The sequence below is a fragment of the Phalacrocorax carbo genome, chromosome 1, assembly GCF_963921805.1.
Source record: "Phalacrocorax carbo chromosome 1, bPhaCar2.1, whole genome shotgun sequence".
Taxonomy (NCBI): domain Eukaryota; kingdom Metazoa; phylum Chordata; class Aves; order Suliformes; family Phalacrocoracidae; genus Phalacrocorax; species Phalacrocorax carbo.
Window position 1 is genome coordinate 162,731,364 of NC_087513.1, and position 23,225 is coordinate 162,754,588.

The window sequence follows — 23,225 nt, forward strand, 5'->3', positions numbered from 1 at the left end:
AAGTTGTGTCAGGTGTCTCTATTTATCACAGTTTGTGGGTATCTGTTGCCCTGTTAAAGGCAGAGCTCTATGAGTCATGGGATTACAGGAAAATGTCCTTTAATTCATTTTTAGCATTGCTTATATTTGTGCAAAAATTTGGAAAATTTTACAGCTTAAAACAATAAAAGGGGAATAAAAAGAAACAAAATATATTAAAATACTCAGGAGGAAATTCAAACCTATTAGAAATTCGATTTTTGAGCTGTTAATTTTTGTAATGGGTATTCAGTGAAACCTTGTTAAAGCAGCATGAGGGACTCCTTGTTCAAAAAAAAAAGGAAAGGAGAGCTAGTAGATTGCTTCAGATAGATGAGTGAAACTGAAACGTTCTGTGCTAAAAACAGTCAAAGAGCATGGTAGAAAACAAAGGCTATGGTGAAAAAAACACTGCTAATACACTCCAGAAAAAAAAGCCAAAGGATAGAGTACTTCTAAGCCAGACATTCTGAATTATGAACAAAACAAACAAACAAATCTGCTACTTAACTTCTTACTATAATCAGGAAATCAATAAGACAAGTACTTCCATTAATCAAATAAATCTGTTGATTTCAGTATCAGTTTATCTTCCTTGTGAAAATAAACTAACACAAAGACTCACTGAAGACTGAAGACTCACTAAATACGTAGGTGACAGTAAGAAATGAAGCACAGATAATATAAGGAAAATTGACATGTCAAAGATTGCAAGACAAATTTTCCAGTTTTCCATGGTAAGAGAAAAATAAAAGATCCACATTATAAGCAAGAATAGATAACTGGAGAATGGTTTTTTTCATATTTTAATATGAGAATAGCCATTCTCAATACTGAGGATCACATGACCTTACTAATTGCTAAATCTGCTAGCATACTAAATATACTATTCAATCACTTCATTGATATTTACAATTTTTAAATTTGCTTTAGTTAATTCATGGATTACGAAGACTAGATACAATCTAAATACATGCTAATGGGATATCTTTCAATGAAAAGAAAAATTCCAAGGAAAAAAACATTCTTCCTGAATATGGAAACTTTTGTAACCAATAGTAAAAAAAAAATCAGAAGTAACACAGTCTGAAAATACTGTATAGTTTCCTCCATAATGCCATGAGATGCTGACCACACACAACCTTAATAAAATATGCTATATGCCTCTTTGTAGGATTATTATACTGATGTGTTGAAACATCCTTCTTCAGAGAGTATAATATGCTAATTCTTCAGTAGGTGTCCTGTACATAGACTACTGGTTCAGTTGTAGAATGTCTCACTATGTGGCTTTTGTGAATTAAAAAGATGAAAAAAAAAATAATGTGCAGAAAAAACTATTCACTTTTCTTAGTCTTTGCCTTTGGAAATGGTGATTAGATTGATGTAATCATTTGTTTAAAAACTGAACACCTGGAAGTTAAAGAGATTGCAATGATAATCTGTTTCTTATTTCCTACGTCTGTATTACCTTTCACGAGGTAATAGGTATACATTGGAATAAGAAACAAAAAAGGCTTGATAAAATAAGGCAACTTTTTTTTATTTTCTTAGTTTTAGCCACCTTAACCTCACCACTTGCGTCTTCAGATGTTCTACTTTCAATCTCAGTTTTTACTTCTTTTTTTTTTCCCAGTGACCTGTAAAATTTTTCAGAATCAGACTGTGTGAGAGGAAACACTGCTACTTGAACTGCAAAATGAACTAAAAGCACATTCACGCTCTCTTTCTTTTTGCAATTTCTGTTGTCATTTAATAAAATATTAGCAAAATGTAGATAATTTCATAAAAAGGAATATTCAGAAGTGGTCCATAAAAGTGTTCAGTTTTAATTACTCTCAATATTTTCTCACAATATTTACTAGTTCTGTTTTCCAAAATGAGAAAAGACTGAGAAATGGGCACAGCTGTGACTAAACGCTTCATTACAGATGATTTTGGATCCATTATACTTTTTAATAGGTAAGCATAAAGATGATACAAATGCAGTAAAAGTAGAAATAAGCAGTTTATCATTGCAAAAATTATGTGCACAGTGACATAATATCCAGTGGCCATATCGCTTGCCCTACCTATGAGTCATCAGAAAATTCTCTATTGCATGCTAAATGACTCAGCCACATAGCACTCTGACTCATAGGTACCTAGTATTTGGTGCTTCTAAATAATATATGGATCACTGAACACCCATAAACATAAAACCCATGGGCTATGATAGAAATTGTGTTAGGTGTTTGCTAGTATTAAAATTAATTTTGGAGGTCCTATTTTATTTCCAAATATATCTTTATTCAGACATTTTTAGCTGTATATAAGGTAGATATATTTTGAATAAATCTTATTTTCCAGATAAAGTCATTGTAGTTACTGGTAAGAAGACCCTACATTTGAAACAGATGGGCTACAAGATTTATTTACTTTACCTTCTTTGCCAAAATGCAAAGAAGTTTTGTGCATTAAAAAATGTTTAATTATATAAATATAACTTAAGAATGTACGTGTATTCTATAGCCTTAGCTTTAGGATATGTGCTTTGTAGTCACAAAACCAAAAGATGCAAAGATGAGATGTTATGGAGAAGCAATGAAAAAAAGTTACCATGACAGTAAGCAAAGCAAAAAGTCTCAATGTATAATCACTGTATAACATTTTTATGGTCAGTCTAGTAAGAAGGCTAAGGTTCAGTCCGCAGGACTGCCATCATGTAATATCATTTGCTTTTATTAGACCAATTTCATAAGTGTATTCAAGTCATTTGACTGTTCCAGCAAAAACATTTGATATAAGAATATTTAATCAAAATTTTAATAGGCATATAATACGTGAATTGCAGTTGTGCCTCGTGGTAATCAACTGTTCAATATTCTGTCACTGGATTAAGTATACTTTCTGGTTCCTCCTTACATACTCTTTCACTACTTTGAAAGAAAGGACAGAGTGATTGGCTAGTGTTTCATGACGATAGCTAAGAAGGCATAAATTTCCGTGATGTAAAAGACATCCCCAGTTTCCCTAGCACCTGGCAGTGCTCTATGTGACACAGAGACCAGGCTTTTATTCTACATGGTAACTTCTGAATTCTGATGACAAATTCTGTTATTGCAACTAAAGAGTTGAAAGGTAGTTCTAACAATAGAGCTACTAAGCACACCTAACAAGCTGAATAGATGTGGTGGATGTGGAAACACCATCACTTTTGACTAGTGGATGAAGTGAAGGAAGTGGACATAGGGTTTTGTTTTGGTTTGTTTTTTTTTTATTTTAGCAAAGATTTTGGTACTGCCTCTCACAGTATCCTTCTGGATACAATGTCCAGCATACAGCTAGACATGCACACAATATGATGGGTGAACAAGTGGCTGAAGGGTCGGGCTCAAAGAGTTGCAGTAAATGGGGTAACGCCTGGCTGTCAGCCAGTCACTAGTGGTATTCCCCAGGGCTCAATTTTAGGGCCAGGTCTCTTCAATGTTTTTATCAATGACCTGGGCACAAGAATTGAGTGCACGCTAAGTAAGTTTGCTGATGATGCTAAATTAGGAGGAGCCATTGATTCCCTCAAGGGCAGAGAGGCCTTACAGAGAGATGTTGATAGATTGGAGTGCTCGACAATCAACAACTGCATGAAATTTAAAAAGGAGAAATGCCAAATTCTGCACCTGGGATGGTGTATTCCTGGATGGATATATAGATTCAGTGAGAAGAGGCTGGAGTGCAGCCCTGAAGACAGGGATCTGGCAATTTTAGTTGATGGTAAGCTCAATATGAGTCCACAATGTGCCCTGGCAGCCAAAAAGGTCAATCATATCCTGAGGTGACTTAAACGCAGTGTAGCTAAAGAAGTGATTGTCCCACTGTACTAAGCATTGCTGCAGCCTCACCTAAAGTACTGTGTGCAGTTTTGGGCTCCAGAATATATGAAGGATATAAAAATATTAGAATATGTCTGTAGGAGGGCAACAAAGACAGTGAAAGGACTAGAGGGCATGAGGATACTAGATTTGTTCAGCTTAGAGAAGAGGACACTGAGGGGTGACCTTGGTGCTATCTACAACTTCCTCATGATGGGGAGCAGAGAGGGAGGTGCTGATCTCTGCTTTCTGGTGTCCAGCAACAGGATGCAAGGGACTAGCTTAAAACTGCACTGGGGAAGTTCAAATTGGATATTAGGAAAAAGCTCTTCACTGAGAGGGTGTTCAAGCACTGGAACAAGCTCCCCAGGGAAGTGGTCATGGTCTCAGGACTGTCGGTGTTTAAGAAGCATTTGGACAATGCTCTTAGAGGTATGGATTAAGTTCTAGGATGTCCTGTGTGGAGTCAGGAGTTGGGCATCCTCATGGGTCCCTTCCAACTCAGGATACTTTACGATCCTATGACTGACTTAAAAAACATTCCTTTTTCCCCCAACCCCACACAGAGTTAAGTTGGGCCTCCTTCTACTCAGGCAGAAGTATCATAAACTCTAAACATCAGCTGATAAACCTGCTTGACCTCAAGACATGACATCTGTATGTAATAACTGAATTTTTTTTCACTACTAATACATGGCATAGAATTTGCATTGTACATTGCTTGTGGTTAATAATTGTTTTTCCACATTTCATAGAAGAAAACCCTGCACAACTTGAATTTCAATAATGCATTCTGGTCATCTGTTTGGTGACATTCACATTAGACAGTACATTGCAGTGTCCTACTAGAAAGCATACGTGCACACATGCTTGCTCCCTGATGTAGGCACCACCCCATCTCTGAGGACAAACTTTAAATTAATAGAGAGCTTGTTCAAAGGAAGTGCTTTTAAAGTGCTTCCTCCTATTGTATTTCTTTATAGATTATCAATTTGAGCTTTTCTGACCATCAGTAGCGCTCCACAGTAACCTTCCTCCCTTTTCTCCTCTGTCACCAGCAAGTAGCATAGCTGTCAAGAGGTAAAATGTTCAAAATGTTAATAAAATAAAATAAAATAAAATAAAATAAAATAAAATAAAATAAAATAAAATAAAATAAAATATCTTTTTAGATAGATCTTTTGGGGAAGTATTTTTTGGCTGCCCTGTTTCTTTATTGCCTGGGGAAAAGCCTAGTTTCTAAAGCTGGTGATGGACTGCTCACTGCCAGCATTTTCTTAAAGAAAAAGAAAGAAGAAAAAAGAACCATGACACTGCAGTAGATAGATGATATCAAACCTCTCTGCGATTAACTGGATGTAGAGCAAAATGAAATAGTAACCTAAGGAGACTATTCTTTTAAGTGATTTATATAGTATGTTAAACAGTGGGGAAATCCTTTCTAGAAAAACCCTTTGGAGAAAGAACCTGTGCTCATACTGATGTTCGTTACAGCCTTGTAGTGCATAAATATCCAAGCTGGCAAATACTGTGTTAGGATATCAGTTAATTAATTTATGCCATAAAATAACTATTTCATTTAATTCCCAGTATCTAGAAGTTTTTTCTTCTTCTTTGTAAAAATCAAAAATACTGCAGAATCTCATTCTCTTTTCAAATTAAGACCTTGTATTTTTTAGGATGCTCTCAGTAATACCTGCTCAGGAACAATCAATCAGATGCTATACCTGATAATATTCATAGCCTTCTCCCCTGCCATCAGTCTTTGCTGTTTGTCAGCGAGTGCTGCAGTGGCATCTTCTGGCATACAGAAGAATTAATTGCCTTCTCATTGTGAAAGTACACTGCTGTTAAAAGCGTAAGTTAAGAAACCAGCTTAAAGAACTGAAATAAAAATCACCTGCTGTTCTTCAACTGTTCTGTTCAGACCAGTTGGAACAGTAGTGAATGATGAGAAATTAAAATCTAGTTCGTTGGTAAGTGGCCATTTGGGCATGAGAGTTTATGTGTGAGGCAACTGCTTCTAGGGCTATTAGTATCCTAAATAATGACTTATAATTGTATCAGTTGACGTAAGATGACAAATGGTAGTTAATTAGAAGGAGGAGAAACAAAAAAGGAGGAAAAAAGGTGATAGGACTGACTAGAAAAGAAAACAAAACCCTGACTATTCTCTTTCTGAATCCATCTCTCTAAACTCTCTATTTTACATTCTGTGACTTACATTTCATAGAATTGCTGCACAATAAAATAATTTAAAGTTTATGGCTCTGGTAATAATAAGAGTTGTTAAGGAACTTAATATTATATTTTATATTTTGCTAGAAAACTACTTCATAATTTCCTAAAAATGTTACTGGGTTCACAGGTTTTATCGCAATCTCTTTAATTACATATTATATTTTCCTTTCTGTGGTATTTGCTATGGTGTTATACATCGCACATCTTGCTCAGCACATTCAAAGAAGTAAATCTTGAGAAGCAGAAGCAACAACTTCCTCAGTCCACTGACGAGGGCCTTAAAGCACAATCACTGGCAGCTCAGCCCTGGGCCGTTGTCGCTCAGCACGGGTCATGAGAAGTTACCATTTATTTCCAACATCTATTGATATTTTTCCCTTTCTGTGGAAGTTGTTAACAAATCCATCAATCATTGGACCATTTTTTCACAATTCGAAGCTACTAGGATTTTTGGCAGTCGGTGACTGCCTCAAAAGAACTAGTCCTGAATCTGTCAAAACTACTTGGCATAGGAATGGGAGCAGCTGAAGTCCTGATTGTACATAAGCAGATCTACAAGCAAAATATTCTCTCTGATTTTTACTTTTAAAAATCTGATTAAATTAAAATAAGAACTCTTAGAGCAATACACTTGTTAACTTACTGCAGAGAGAGATGTAAAAGAACTAACAGTTTTTGACATCTGACAGGCTAAACCTTTCAAATTTTGCCCTTTCCATAGTGTGAATACAGCAACAGACTCTCAGTTGAGCTCACAGGGCTGTCCAGAAGGCTTACTCATGAATAGGGCTGGATTAAACAAGTGATTAAACTGAGCTGATTAATTCCTCAACCTGTCCACTTGGCTTCCAAAAGTGATTCCCCCTTGATAAGGACAGAGGAGTCCCCTGTGGTACCCGACACACCTTGCCTAGTGTGCTCTTGCACTGGGTTTATATGGCCAAGCGCTGGCAGCTGGGGGCTGCAGGGGCAGCCCTCATGAGGAGTGGCCGGGGCTGCCTCATGCTGGACACAGCTGGTTCCAGCCACCTCCAACAGACCCACTGTAGGGCACAGCTGAGCCCTGTCAGTCAGGATGGTGCTTCAGGAAAAAATGCACTTAAGAAAAGGCAAAATGCTGCCTGGCAATGTGAGGTGTGTGTGGGGAAAGAAAAAAGGGAAACAACCCTGTAAATGCCAGAGTGAGAGAAGAAGGAGGGAGCAGAGATGCTCCAGGCACCAGAGCAGAAACTCCGCTGCGGCCCATGCAGGGTACTGTACTGGTGCTGATAGCCCACTGCAGCCTGTGGTGGACCCCATGCTGGAGTAGGTGGATGTGCCCTGAAGGAACCTGCAGCCTGTAGAGAGGAGCCTGTGCTGCAGCAATCTTATCGTGAAGGCCTGCAGCACATGGAGAGGATCCATGTTGGAGCAGGGAAGAAAATGTGAGCAGGAAGGCTGAGCAGAAAGGAGCTGTTATGAACTGACTGCAACTCCCATTCCCTGTTGCCCTTGTACCACTTGGTGGCATGAGGAGGTAAAGATGCTGGGAATGAAGCAAAGATGCTGGAAATGAAGCAGTGAGGTTGAGTGCTGATTGGAGGAAGGTGTTTTTAGTTTTGTATTTGTTTCTTACCATCCTACTTCATTTTAATTGGCAATAAATTACTTTTCCCCGAGTACTTTTTTTCTTGTGATGGTAATTCGGAAGTGATCTATCTCCCTGTTTTTATCTTGACACACAAAATTTTTCATCTTATCATATTTTTTTATCATTTGTTGAGGAGAGTGAGTGAGACAGCAGCTGGGTGGGTATCTGGCAACCAGCCAAATCAACACACCACACTTATATTCAAATACAGAAGAAACATTCAGTTTACCTTAAATTGTTGGTCTCTAAACAGTTATGGTGTACTTCAACTCTGCTGGCTAGAGGAGATACAGCTCCAGTGGACAGGCAAGGTGGGCAGCAGAGGCAACCTTCTCGGTTCAATCAATTTCCAACCAATAGTCAGTGCTCTTAGTTTGCCTATATTTAAGGTGTCTCTAAGTCTTGGAAGTATCAGAGACTAGCATATCATAAACTGGAAACCTATTCAAGTTCCTTATTATCCTCATTTAAACACATGAGCACACATGTTTAATTATTGAATATAAAATCGCTCATGTGCACTTTTAACTAGCCAACATTTAACAAACAATAAATGTTTTAGTAAATCTCAAGTACTTCTCCAAGTCACAATGTGTGATCAATATTTTTGTCTATAACTAGCTTTTGCTGAACAATTTGGTTAGGAGACCTTCATCTTAATTAATAGTTCATTCTTTCTTTGCTAATGACTGAATTTCTTTATGTAAGGTATACACACAATATGTACTAAGGGATTATTTTGCAGCTATTTAGCTCATACATAGCTTATTCCTTTAAGAACAAGTGTCATGTTCTAATTTCTCTTCCTGGTGTTTTAGAAATAGTATTTTTTAACAGCCAGCTGTCTCCACTCTGTCTAAAAACTGATATGTTTTTCAAATGTCACTGTTGCAATCCATGAGGCTGTCTTAAGAGTGTTATGCTTTCTATTTCACTGTCCCTGTGCAAGTGTCCTGAACTGTTTCTCACATCCTAAAGCTGGTCACAGGATTCACCCTTTGGCATTGGAGCCAGAGTCTTACACATGGCAGCATTTCTATTTAAGGCCATAACCACCAGAAAAAAAAAAAAAAAAAAAGGTAGAACAGACACAATAAAGGTAGTAGACAAGGACATTAGACTTCTCCACCCAAAATTCCCTTTCTTTGGGACAAGTTTCTTATTCTTAGGCATTTTATTCTAGTCTACCACCTTTTTCAAGGCTACATTTTTGTTCTTCCAGGTTGGGTCTCAGAGACCTCTAGGTTCTGAATTAAAATGGCATTGTTTGACTCATGCCTATAATGCTTAGGGCATTATTGATAATAAAATAAGAATGAGAGGTCCATTCCCTTCCTGGAAACTTGGCACATCTTTCCATATGATTTGTTCATGCCCACAACATTCATAACAAGCCCAAATCATATGTCTGAAGGAGAAGTGTACCAGCTACTCAGGGGGCCCTTAATTTATCCTTGTGCTGTAAAAGCAGTTACCTGGGGATGACTACATGCAACATATACTTGAGAAAGGAAGCCAAACGGGAGAAAAGATCTATGTTTCAGAGACCTAATGGAATTGACATAAAAAATGCTAGTGACTATATGGCACCACAAAGGATGCCTTTGATGAAGTCTGTGACTATTGAGCTGTGGCATAACCCTCTGTTTCTGCAACTGGGTAAATCACAAAGCAGCAGCAGATTTTCCCTTCCTTAAGCACATCTACTGGCCCCGAGCAGAATCTGCTTAATGGGGTTCCAAGTTAGAAAAATTACTCATGTTTAGCATGTCTAATCTCACTGCTACTGGTCAACATCTGACAAAGAGTTGTTCTAGTTAGCCAACCTTTGAAAACACAAAGAGTGGAATTTATCTCCAGATTCACTTACCTAAATGTAAGTATCTAGAGTACAAGGTTTAATGCGAGCTAGCTCCTGCTATAGTCACTAGAAACACAGTTCACACAGTCAAAAGAAACTAGTGAGCACGTACTGAAACAGACTCCTGAAATGATCTACTAAAATGACAGCATATCTAGGCAGTTGAGTCCCACTCCCACTATTAGGTGTCTGATCTAGAGGGGAATCCTTCCAAGAGGATCAGAACACAAAGAATACTTTTCCCTTGCTTTATCTTTTCCTAGAAAGTAAAAAACAGTACTTGTGCCTATTAGCAGATTAATTTCAGAAAAGAGGCTTCATATTCACAGGCCAGACTGGAATTATACATCTGTCTAACCACTTCCCTTTAGAAGAACAGAAGAAAAAGGAAACAGTTGTTGTCTCACAGACACATTGCTTCACAGAACACAGGCCATAACTGAGTATTTTAAAATGGATTCACCCTTCTTTGGGAAAATTTTGATGATTTTTTTTTAAATATTCACACACATTTTGCAGATTTTAAGAACTAGACCTTGCATAGTCACATCTCCCATATAGATTATTTCTAGGAAAAAAACATAGTGCTAAGTTTCTGTAACAATCAAATTAATTGATTCTCTTTAATTTAAAAGTTAAAAAATGGTCTGAACATGAATTACCAAGAAGCAGATTATTCAAGGCATTGGAGTTATAATCATTAATAGTGCAAGATGCGAATATGAAAGTAATTGAATATAAGTCTTTGCACAGGTTGCAAAGGGAACTCTCAGGAGATGACATACTTTGATTTTTTTAAAGAATATAATAAAGACTAGAGACACATGACAGGCAGAGGAACTACCTTTGACTGTAAACCTTTGAGTACACAGAATAACATTTATCACTGTTACAATCTGTTTAAAAAATAGATTGAAATATAAAGGTGTGCTGTGATTCACAATTTTGAAAAAGAAGCTGATTCTTTCATAAGCAGATTAAAAAAGTATTTTACAGTTCCTTTTAAATTGAGAGAAATTATTCCTTTTTAATATAATGGTCATGAAAGTTCTGGTTTGTTGTAGTTTTAACATTTATTTTTCTGTGTTCCAAATCTGAAAAGTGAAACAGGTAAAACAGACGCCAAGACAGTTTGATAACCAAACACACCATGGGATTCACAGCCATTCCCACCTCCTTTTGCACCAGTAACTATTTTCTCCATCATAGATGACAGAAAAAAGGAATGCTTTCTTCTCCTAGCAAACAAGGCTTTTCAGAGAACATGAATTCCATTTTACAGGCTGTATTAGCTGTATTTGCAAGTAGCCCCTCTCTTTTATCTTGTAACAAAACATTAGAGATCTTGACAATAAAACAGTAAACTACATTGAAAAGTATTTATACCTTACCTGAAAATAAGAAAAATAAAGTCAATACCAGAGCAAAAGCAAAAGAACCTAACTAAAGGAAGCACTTGTCTAACTAACTTTAGATATCTGTACTTGAGTGTCATGGTTTAACCCCAGTCGGCAACTGAGTCACTCACTCCCCCTCAGTGGGATGGGAGAGAGAACTGGAAGAGTAAAAGTGAGAAAACTCATGAGTTGAAATAAAGACAGTTTAATAAATAAAACAAAAGCCGCGCACACAAGCAAAGCAAAACAAGGAATTCATTCACTCCTTCCCATGGGCAGGCAGGTGTTCAGCCATCTCCAGGAAAGCAGGGATCCATCACGCATAACCGTCACTTGGGAGGACAAATGCCATCGCTTCTAATGCCCCCCTCTTCTTTCTTCTCCCCCTTACTTTATATGCTGAGCATGATGTTGTAAGCTATGGAATATCCCTGTGGTCAGTTGGGGTCAGCTGTCCCAGCTGTGTCCCCTCCGGCCTTCTTGTGCACCCCCAGCCTGCTCGCTGGTGGGGTGGGGTGAGAGGCAGAAAAGGCCTTGACTCTGTGTAAGCACTGCTTAACAAAACCGAGAACGTCCCTGTATTATCAACCTTGTTTCCAGCACAGTTCCAAAACATAGCCCCATACTAATTAATACTAAAAAAAAATTAACTCTATCCCAGCCAAATCCTGGGACCTTCAGGTATTGCACTACTGAAGCTGAGTCCTTTTACAATCATTTGAGGAAAATAAGGATTGTAGGACACAATTCCTCTTATCTTAACAGAGGTGCTTAGTATACGACTAATGAAATGTGCCCTCACATGTTTATTCATTTCCAATGATACATGTTTCTTTTTTGCCAGTGACTATAAAAGTAATCTAAATTTATTAGTTCAAGCATAGGTGTTTACATTATAAATGGATAACATGAAGAAAAAATCCTGTCTCTGTATCTATTGTTGTTAAAGTAAGATTGCATTCTGAGGAAAATAAAGAAATGAACATGAGTGTATAGCTGTTTTCCAACATTCAAGTTTTGATTTTGGGTGGTGAAAATATAGGGTTTTTATTGTAACATTAAGGTAGTTAACCTGATCAATTTAAGGAATTGTTACTAGAATATGATGATCCTTTCAAACTGCATAGAGGTTAGCTTTTTATTGTCTTTCCCATAAAGTAATGAGAAGAGTCAACTTCTACCAAAAAAACCTTCTTGTTTTAAAAATAAACAACATCTTCCTTGAGTCTTTATGTCAGTAGAGTAGAAATACAGTGAAAGAATAAGAGTCATCGAAAGTGGATAATAAAAACTATCACAGACAGTATGAGAACCATGGGATGCTGCCTTTTTTTTTTTGTTTGCCCCCACATAAAATTATATTAAAATATGGAGTAAAATTACAGGGCAGGCCAAATTCTCCAAGTAAATATTCAGATTTTTGCTAATTTTGTCTTAAATCCCAGACTCTCTAAAATATGAAAGAGAATGTAAAGGTCAATTCACTTGTGGAAGAATTTTAAGGTAAAATTCAAAATCGTGAGTTAATCAAAGATCTCTTAGAGATAATAAAATTACACATGAGGACAACTAAAGAATAAAGTGACTTTTCAGAAGGTCTGTTTTTCAAAAATATCTTGACTTTTAGATGATACCTGAAGCAAAACTCAGTGTTTTGAGGATTAGATTTAAACAAAGGGATTGATTTAAACAAAATTGCTTGAAAAGAACATATTTTTGTGGGAAAGCTCATGCTCATTTTTCCTTTGTATAAAGGAAACAGTATAAATCTTCAGCCACTGCATTCATGGAAGAGCTTGATAAAACAGTAAAGGTGGTTTGGATACAGTGATCATCTCAAAAGTTATGAAAGAAAATATCTTCTTTTCAGATCCCTAATACATTTTTATTATAAAACACATTTCAAACAACACATTAATAAGAAATATTGATTCACTGAAATATAATCAACGAATATTTAGAAATACAAATATAATATTAGACATTGGTTCGGTGAAATAATACGTGCAGTAAAGCATCCAATTCTCTAGTAACTTCAGAATTAGTGGTATTATTATAAGGTAATTCCTGTTAAAATATAATCAGAACTTTGTAACTCCTACTAAAGTCATTATATAGTCTCTCTGGAAAATACAAGCTTCTGTGAGGTCAGTGAAATGATGCGCACTGACTTCAGTCAGTTAATTTAAAATATATTAGCCTTGTTATTTTCCAATTAGCCAGAATTTGCACAAACAAGCAGTATATTTTTACTTGGTTTTGCGTAACTCAGATGCACATGCAAAAAATAAATGCTACATAACTTAATCTAGTTAGATAAAGAATTTTCTTGTTTTGTATGAAAAAAAATGCATAAAGGTGCACTCCTTTTTATAGGAGTTGGACACATCTTCTTTTCCTTTGATGAAATTTTCAAAGTTTATATCTGTTAATGGCATGAAATTTAAACCTTCTTAAAGTTGTTTTAGGACAGCAAAGACATAAATTCAGGTTAGACACGAATGACGTGGTTGTTCTGGTTTTCCCCCGTATGCTAGCTAAATGTCTCCAAACACAGCTCTAGAGATATAGCCTGGTTACTATCCCCCTCTAGTTTTTCTTGTTCTATCCAAATAACTAAAATAGTTTTAGACCAGTAAGATATACAAACTTATAATAGGTAAAGATAGGAGTCAATGTACTTGGGTGTAATCTGCTAACTAACCTTAACCAGTTTTCCACTGACTCATCTGAGGGGATTGGATTAGTAAATCACAAAACTTTGATGATATCACATAACACAACGATAATGTTCTCATAAGGTAATATTAACTCGAGGGTAGGGGTATCCCACCCTTCCTTCTCACAGGAAGACTGTCACAGTCTGAACCATTTTCTCTTTCCCTTGTCTTTTGTGGAACTGAAAATCTGTTGAAGAGGAAGATTTATTGTAATCAGTACATTCCCATGGAAATTTTACATTTCAATAAATCAGTATTTTCTTTCAGCAAGAAGATACATATTAACAGCAGATATTAAGTTCAAAGATTTTTCTATATTCATGATCAAGTGTTGGCACAGAAATACATAATGATGTAAATTATTGAAGCATAGGCAAAGCCACAGTGATACACAAGTTCCAATGATTTACACACACACACACACACACACAAATTCACTTGTGGATTCCTGTGGATAGATCTTCATCAGCCTATGAAGTTTGCACAGGTAAAGTTGCTGGATGTTTAATAGTAAGAAGCAGTGAGAGAGGAAAAAAATTATTCCATTTGAAATGCCGTGTAAAAACTGAGAAAAATTACAAGAAAACTTCCTTGTATCTTATTTTGCAAAAAGGTGTGACTTGCATATTCGTATCGTGCACTGGAAAAAACAAACCATGACATTCCAGTTTTTAGTTGTTTCCTCTTTAAATAGTATCAGCTTTCCCTCTTGAACACAATCTTTTGTCAGGAGTCAACATTTGTACTTCTTGAGTGATGAATTTAACCTGAGTAATGGATTAAAGCTGTACTGTCAGGTTGGATCATTAATTCAAAAACAAATAAGGGAAAAGGTTACATAAAATTTGCGGAGGAAATTCACACAGAGGCAGAAATAAAGTCAGCTAATATAAAATTTTGTACTCTTCAACTGTGCATTTCCTGGTATTAGCATGTTACACTCAACAGGAAGATTGTTATGCCAGTCTACCACAAACACAAACAAAAACCACAATTACTCCTCAAAGATTTTAAGTTATCAAAAAGCATTTAATGAGCATATTCACTGGTCTAAAACTCAGTACATCAGAGCAGTGTTAATTATTACAAATGACCTGCATTAATAACATGAGGTTATATTTCGATGGGAATTACCTTATAATAATATAACTAACTCTGAAGTTACCAGAAAATTGGAGCCTTTTACTGCATGTATTATTTATTTGAACCAATTTATAAATATTCACACACACGGTTACCAGTAAAGAAACAAATTTTCCAGCAAAGTGTCAAAGTATATTGCTTTCTTATTCATTCTTTTATATTTCCTGAGGGAAAGGAATAATATAATAGATGTTATAGCTATTTGGCTGGATAGAGACTGACTAAATGCTTTCTTATTTCCACAGTAGTAGAAGGAAAGTAGCTAGTGCCACTCTTACAAAAGTGTGAGTTTATACCACTACTTGCCTGTTGAACAAATTCCTACTTACTACTTCTCATTTTTTAACAACTTTCAGAAAAATACTCCTGCCTACTGCTTTATGCCTCCTCATCGTGAACACAGAGGTTAGACTGTGGTACACCCTTTTCTAATCTGGGTTCTCCTGTGAAGGTTATAGCTCTTCAGGAGCTCCTTTCTGGAACAATCAGAGACATGCAGAATACGGTGTTGTATGGTCAAGTTGTGATGCAGTCTGTGTATCACCTGAACTACCTTTAAACTAATTGGCTATACATAGGAATAAAGTTGGCATCCTGGAGGACATAGTCACTTTATGTGGTACTGGAGTAATAAAAGGGTGATTTATCAGCCTGGAGAATACTGGGCCTCCAATTAATAGGGCAGGAAGGAAAACTCACTCATCTCTGTGGATTCATTCCCTACTTTCTAACTTTTCCTTCTCCCCAGCAGGGGTGAACTTCAAGATGTTTCCTTGCATAGAGAGGGGAAAATAACCCAAATTCTTCTGGTTTGTCTTCCAGATATGTAGACAATTTTGAGCTGCTTAAACCAACAAGCTGCATACTGAATGAAGAAGTAATAACCCATTTGCAGGTTTCATCTAATTTAAGGCCAAAAAGCACAGAAGCAATCACACAGGACCAGAAAGCCACCAACTACAGGCAGAATTATGAGACGAGGAATAAACACAGTCTATTTCTGGAAAATTTTATAGGGTTAAAAAGGTACGCATTCAATTCTATTAAAATACATCAAGCATCATCATTAAATGTCAGTTCTTCTAGCTAAACAGGAAATGGTTAATCAATTCCACAAAACACAATATAAAATCTGAGCATAAAAGCAAGTGTTAAAAGTCAGTGCAATACTTAGATGAAGCTTGGGGTTCACAGCAAGAACTTTTTAATTCATTTTTAATAGAATTGAGATGTTCTGAACTGAGTGAACATATAAATAGTGAAGTCATATAGTCCTTTCAGAGACACCTGAATAAGAATATATTACATTAACAATGGAGGATTAGGAAGAATGCTGTTGTGTGTAAACAAAATAAAACCTGAAATCCTACTCAGACATAAGGGATCTCTTCCTTTACTGAGGTAATACAGAATGCAGATGAGAGTTTAAAACAATATAACAGATGGCAAACTTCATAACAGAGATTTTATTGCTCTCACTATCTGGCCCAATACACCAGTCTTCTTAGGTCTTTGAATCCTGAGGCACTAAAAGATAGCAGAAATCTAATGAGAAGCTCTTCACATAACTTACATGATGTTTTGGAACCCAGTGCTTTCCTTTTGGAGCTGACAGTGGTGAATGGCATAGAAATAGTACAAAAGGTTGCCCAGAGCACACAGGAACAGATTAACTGTGCTATTTGATGCCTCATTGACAATTTAGAAGACTGAAAATACAACTTTCAGAGTTGTGTACATATTAGCCTTTGTCTTCTTTGCTTAATTAGACAATAAATGTTTAAGGAAAGGGGCTGTGAACTGTACAAGAGACTCTAGTTTTGGACCATACTTCTATCACTTTAATATGATTTACTTTCTGAGACAGATGGTGGCCTTACACTACACTGGGATAAAGGTACACAAAGACACTGGTCAATAACAAGCTTATTGTTAAATAGATATGTTAGAAGCATTGAAATATTTTAATGTAAATCGGCATACCCAGACTGAGATTTTCAAATAAAAACCCCTAAAAATACTTTGGAGAAATATCAGGTCATTAAAGAAATTATTGTTCATTAGAATGTTTAATCCATTTTATTTGTATACACATAATTTTGAGCTTGCTTCCTATGCTTCTAATGAGTTAAAAGAGAGATTAAGACTGTTTTATGATTAAATGGTATATTTTTTTTAATGTATTGAAAAGTAATCCAGCGGCTCTTCATTTAGCATTTGACAGTCTCTGTGGTTGTATAACACTTCTACTTCAGACCATGAATCCTCATTCTTCATGTTCAACTCCTTCAGCGAATCTATCTCAATCTAGCCTTGTGATGATTCATTTAAGTCCTATGTGCCTAATGGCAGATGGATTCTTAAAATAAATAAAACATTTTGGAGGCTTTTTTCTTCAGACAGGATGAATGTCAGGTGAGATTAAAAAAAAAAGTGATAGACAAGGTTTGCCTGTATATACCTTAAATACAATGACACCCTTGATATTTCTACCTATATGAGTCCTGAACTAGTATATCTCTGGCTGTAGTACAGAAACACCTGTGTTGCATGTTAAAATGAGAAAAGAAAGACAAAGCAGTTGTAGAGCACTTTTCAGAAAATTAGTTGTCTTGTTAAAAGTCTTACGGGAATTTGGATAGATGGTATTGAGTACCTCAGAGAAGTGATATCAGGATTAGCCCTTCCTCACAGAGCTATTTGAAAACAGATTCAAATCAATATATAGGTGATAAGTATTTGTTGTTATTACCTCTTGCATTCTGCAGGGTTTTTTGAGGAGGTAATTCATTGTGACGCATGAAATAGTCCTGTGGGAGCTCCTGGGTTAGAGTAGAATAAAACTAGCAAATGAAGTGTCAAGACTTTATACTACTGTTTATTTTATACATTTAAAGTACACTACCTTTTCTAGTATCATTCCTTCAAATAACTGCACCGATTTGCTATATTTTAAAAGCACTTATGAAGAGCGAAGCAGTCAGCACAATTGTAGGGCTTTGAAACATTAAATGTAATGTAAGGATTAACTGTCTGATATGAAAACCAGAATTTTTCAAAATACAACATAATTTAAGTACTAGTGTAATGCTAGGGCTATCACTTCTGAGTCATAAATACCGAATCTCTTCATTGGCCTTCCAAAGCCTAAAGCCTGTCACAACAGATTTGTCAGTCTCCAAAAATAAGTGAAAACAATTCTTACATCTGTAACACTGAGTGTAGAAATAAGTCATATTTAACTTCAGAGGCTATGCATTCACATAAAATTGCTAGAGGTTTATGTTGGCAGGAACTTATCTTCTCCCTTCCCCTCTGTTCCTTCCAGGTCTGAGAATCATACACATGTTCAGAAAGAAATGACATCACCTCAGAAAAGGTGGATATTTCTTCACGCTTCTCACTTTTATACAAAACAATGTACCTAAAAGGGCTACTTTTGTACCATACTTTATCAGCTTATTTAGATTATGAATTTGTTCCAGACAAGATCATTTCCTTGGTGAACGTGTCTGGAACAACTCACAAAAAGGAGCCCAGGCTTTGGCTACGACCTCCAGACTCTATTATAATACAAAATAGTTAGTAATCCCCCTTTCTTTCCTGGATGTTTATGACAGAAAGTAAAGTTTCTGAGATGAAAAAGACTGTAAAAAGTTTCTTTGGTGAGGAGAAAATAATTCTAGCTGTATGTCTCCATGTATCGAAAGAGTATAAGGTAAAGTGAATTACTCGTGCATAATGAATACAGTTAAAATGTGTATGTTACTAAACCACATAAATTATCTTCTTTCACCTATTTTAATGTGGTACATTAACAAGAAATACTTATGAAATAACTTACCTGTTGTACAAGTCATAATTAATTTTTTTTAATTCAAAATCATAAATGATTTATAAAGTCCTATAATAATGCTTCTCTACAACAAGAAAATAAATATCTTGTTTCTGGAGTTTATTAAATCTTGAAAGTTTTTTAGTTAACTGTTTTACTTTACTTTTTACTTAAAAGGTCTTTTTAGATAAAAAGACTGTAACAAGAATATGTGTTTAAAACTGCAACACTAAAAGTTTACTTCATATTCAAACATTCAAACTATTTGGTGTTCCAGTTTAATTATGGTGTCATTTGTGTCTTTTACTTGTCTACTGCCACCCGTTTACCAATATAGGTGGAAGACTAAGTCTCTGTGCCATAGAGTAAGAGGAGTATGACCCACACTTTGTTTTCTTTGCCTCACCTTATTTCTGTCTCCTGTCTTTATGGTTTTCTTACTGTTTTTCACAAACTGAAAGTTAAAAACAATTAAATACTGGACCACTGATATTTCTAATGTGTGTAATTTTCCTTCTGCTGTGATTCCTAAGTTGCTATGTGGGCATTGGCCAACTCTGTCCAGTTCTATTGCAGCTGACGTCTGTTTTTCACTTTAAAAATGTTACACTGATAAGCTAATGTTCTGTAATGCCTAAAAGCAGCATGTAACAGTGGAAAAACTGAACAACGATCTGTTATATACCAGAAGAAACAAAGTAAAATTGTACAGATGTACAGCAATTCTTGAGCTTGACTACTGAGTAAGATTACAAGTGTTTGCAGATCAGAAGCTTATGAAGGGTTGGATTTGAGCAAATCTAACTTTTCGGTCTTGTTCACCCCACAAGTATGGGTTTTTTTCTTTTTATGTCAGTTTACTTAGGACTATGAATATAAGTTTCTATAACAAATCACGTTTGGTTGGTCTTCCATCACATATATGATAAAATACAAACCATACCTAAATCCTGAAGTGTACTCAGACTTTATTGGCTATTTGTATGTAACGAAAACAAAACTGGGATGCACTAGAACTAACAAGCTAACATCAAGGATCAAATGTACTGTAGTCTTCCTCTAGGTTTAGCTGAAGTTCAGGCATGTTTTTCAAAGATCAGTAAGCAATAACACCAGTGTGGTTCTAGCTTTTCAGTTAAAAAACAAGGAGTTTATGATCTGTCTTAGCTTGAAATTGATACCAGTTACCTGAAGCTAAGAAAATTTATCTTTTAATTTTTTAATTCTAGTTCCTCACCTAAGATCTTAGGTATCTTGATAAGATTATTTAAGTAAACAAAACTACCTTATTTTACTTTTTTCAATTTCACTTTTAACAAGTCCTACTTTCATATCACAATGATGTAAAAGAAGGATCGTTCAAGCTGTTTCATTTCTCTTAAATGTACACTTAAGTGGTTTCTGAAGAAAAATATTTTCCTGATCCATGTTGTAACAAAATTCTTACTAATTGGAACATTTTAACAGCTCTATTGAACAGAAAGTCCTTGTCAGTAAGGATGTGTGATATACACCAGAAGAAAGTAGTGTGTTCTAGGACTCTTTCTGGTACACATTCAAGACACCTTTTAAGGTGCATTCCAAATATTAAATGCATGCCAGCATAAATCCATAAAATTACAACAGCTCATTAAAGGTACTAGTAACTCAAGGTACATGCATAAGTCATAATATTGAACAGTATGGATTCATATTTTTATTAAGTAATATCTTAGAAAAGGTTCAAATGAAACAGCATTATGTGCAAACTTCAGCATGCCTAATACATAGTTTATAATTCTAGAGATTTATAATGCATGTAGTATATTGAGAATATGAAAGCTAATTATATTTCTGACATTTTGAAAAGATTACACTAAATATATCAATATGAAGAAAATTCTAATGCAGTAGAAGAGGGTGAAAGAAAATGTACTATTCTCACAATTCTTTTATCATTTAATACTTGCTTAATAGCCCTAGTTATATTCTAAAACTATTTTACAGTCTTTCCATACCATAGAGTGTCATTATCAAATAGATATAATTTATCCAGTGTTCCAAAGTTCATCTGGTTTTAAATATTTGATCTCTAACTTCTTTTTTCAAAGTTAAATCTTCAAAGGAACTTTCAGGAAGTAAGCATCTGAATCTTTTTGCAGATCTCTTAAAATCTCATCTAGAGGAGCTATAGTAGGACTTGAAAGTATATACACTAGATATCAGTGCAACAGCATCTTAGTCTGAATCCAAACTGACCTGTTAAGGCATGCCCCAAGATGCTCAGTCTCATTTCTCCAGTTGTTCTAATCAGTATTGGGCAAGCATACATTACAGATTATCTGTGGCCACATTTCAAAGTTGCCTTTTTGCTGTCAAGTGAAGAAGGACTTGGGGCTCTCACCCAAGCTTGGAAACTTGGAGTACACTCAAATTCAGTAAATACAGATAAATTCAAGTATTGACACCAGCCTTGACTTCTTATCTGAATTACTGAATTTTGCAATATTATTGAATTTTGCAATACAAAATGAAGAAAAATGGAAAAAAAGTCAAAATGAAAAAAAAAAAAAAAAAAAACAAGCAAAATGCAGAAATGCAATTTTGGTGATACCAGGCATCTATTCCTGTCATCTCTGCCTATATTTCTACACTGAAGAGTAAGAGATGTAGAATAACTCCCCGATTCAGAGAAGTAAACTTACTTGTGCTTCAACCCAGTTGCTTACGCTTGCAGTTCCATGCCACTGAAGTGCACAAACAAACAATTTTTTGCAGACGATTGTTATAAATGTGGCTCAGAAAAGAAACAAAACACAAAACCCAAAAGAGTAAGAAAAGCAGAAAGAAGCGTAAGAAGTAATAATGGCATTGATGTTGAGTAGGCTACAGTACATTGGTTCCAGCAGTGCTCCATGAAATTCTGCTACCACAACTAAACCTAATATTTTTTCTCATAGTTCCATGAAAAAATAGAACAATTTCTTTGCTTAACTGCCAAGCCTTTTATGTTTAAGTAGTCACTCAAAGGGATATGTCATTGTAACACCCTTTATTTGACTAAAATACTGTTTTGAGGTCAGTCTGCATTATACCAAATAGGTAGCAGCATGTGTTACGATGAAACTGATACTTGTATTCGTACTATGCTCATAGAAATCTGATAATTGCAGTCCTATTCCTGTAAATCTTGTAAACATTATACAGACAACTTTTCCACACCTTTTCCAAGATAATTCAGTGGTATTTCTTAGTGGAAAATATGACAATTCACTATTTAAATGCATGAAGGAAAAAGAATCATGGACTTACAGTCTGTAGTTTTCAGGACTCTTCTGACTTCTCCACTTCCTGATCCTCCGCAACCATCTTCATCATCACAATCTCCACTGATTTGTTCATCTACACCTCCACCACTGCCTGTTTGCCGGAGATCCCATTTGTCATATTTAGGAAATGATTTGCCCTGCAACAGCTGAAGACAAGATAGACTATTAAAATTAGCAGTACAGATGGAAAACTTCAGTGAATACCCCAAATTTCATATATCTCTAGTAATTATCTGGTTTTAAAAGAAAATTCCAGGACCCACAGAATGAGAATTCTGATTTTTTTTTTCCTGGCTTACAGCCAGATTTAAGAGAGTGGTGCCTGGAGGTGTACACTTCATTTTTAATTAAAAAAAAAACCCTCTGTGTTGTTATTGCTAGATAAAAATAAAAAATCAGGCACAAATTCCTGGCCCAGAGACCAAGTAGAATGGATACAGATACACCCTCACTCCTTCAGGCTAATCCTCTTTAGAGCAGATAGACAGCATCCATGCTACATAGCTAATGGTCCTGGATATTTTCAAGACCCATGTGGTGTCCACATGGCCTTAAGATACAATTATTATTTGTGGATTTTTCAGTTTGAAATATCTGAAATAATGTAAGAGCTGTGCTGCAGCTCTGTATTGGTGAATATAAACATACATGTTCTGTGCTCTAGGTTTGTCACATGGGCATCTGGTAGAAGCTGAAGGAAAATATGTGTTGGGACAATATCAAATGCCTGGCCAGGGAGCAGCAGGCCAAGCTAGTACAGTTCAAGCTGGTGCTAGCCTAGAGAGAACTTTTTCCCAAATCACATCTTGGCATTGTTTTGGGAGAACTAATACGGTGATCTAAAACAAAGCAAAGGAATAGCTGATACTGGCCTAAACAGGGTAAGTGATTTGGGTCCAGTACACAAGCTTGTTCTCTGGCTCCTTTTTATTTATCACTATAAATATGGCCAGAGATGCCAGCATGGTCTACAAGACAATGGGTAGAGATCTCAAAGTTTAACTCATTTCTCTGTCTGTTGAGCAGAGCTGAGCAGTCACCAGAATAATGTTCATCTCTTTCATTTTTCAAATGTACAAATGCTGTCATTCAGGTTTTTAAATATTAAGTGGTAGGAGTGTCATACATACATATACAATGAGCCCTCTGCCCCAGCCAGGTTCAGTTCCGTTTACATGTCAGATACGTATAAACTTTGTAATATCTAAAGAAACAGGTTCTGAC

The 23,225-nt window shown here is 35.8% G+C and overlaps 1 protein-coding gene across 4 annotated transcripts in view; it reads right to left on the reverse strand.

The window, feature by feature from the left end:
* The window catches only part of GPC5 (glypican 5), a 773,121-nt gene that overhangs the window by 318,724 nt on the left and 431,172 nt on the right, over positions 1–23,225 (reverse strand). For 2 of the 4 annotated variants that reach the window (XM_064440689.1, XM_064440690.1), the window contains exon 7: positions 21,985–22,147. In XM_064440689.1, coding sequence (XP_064296759.1) covers positions 21,985–22,147 — 163 coding nt within the window. Of the gene's footprint in view, positions 1–11,069; positions 11,547–13,607; positions 13,903–21,984; positions 22,148–23,225 lie in introns of those variants that run through there. The other 2 variants (XM_064440691.1, XM_064440692.1) reach the window with 2 other exon arrangements.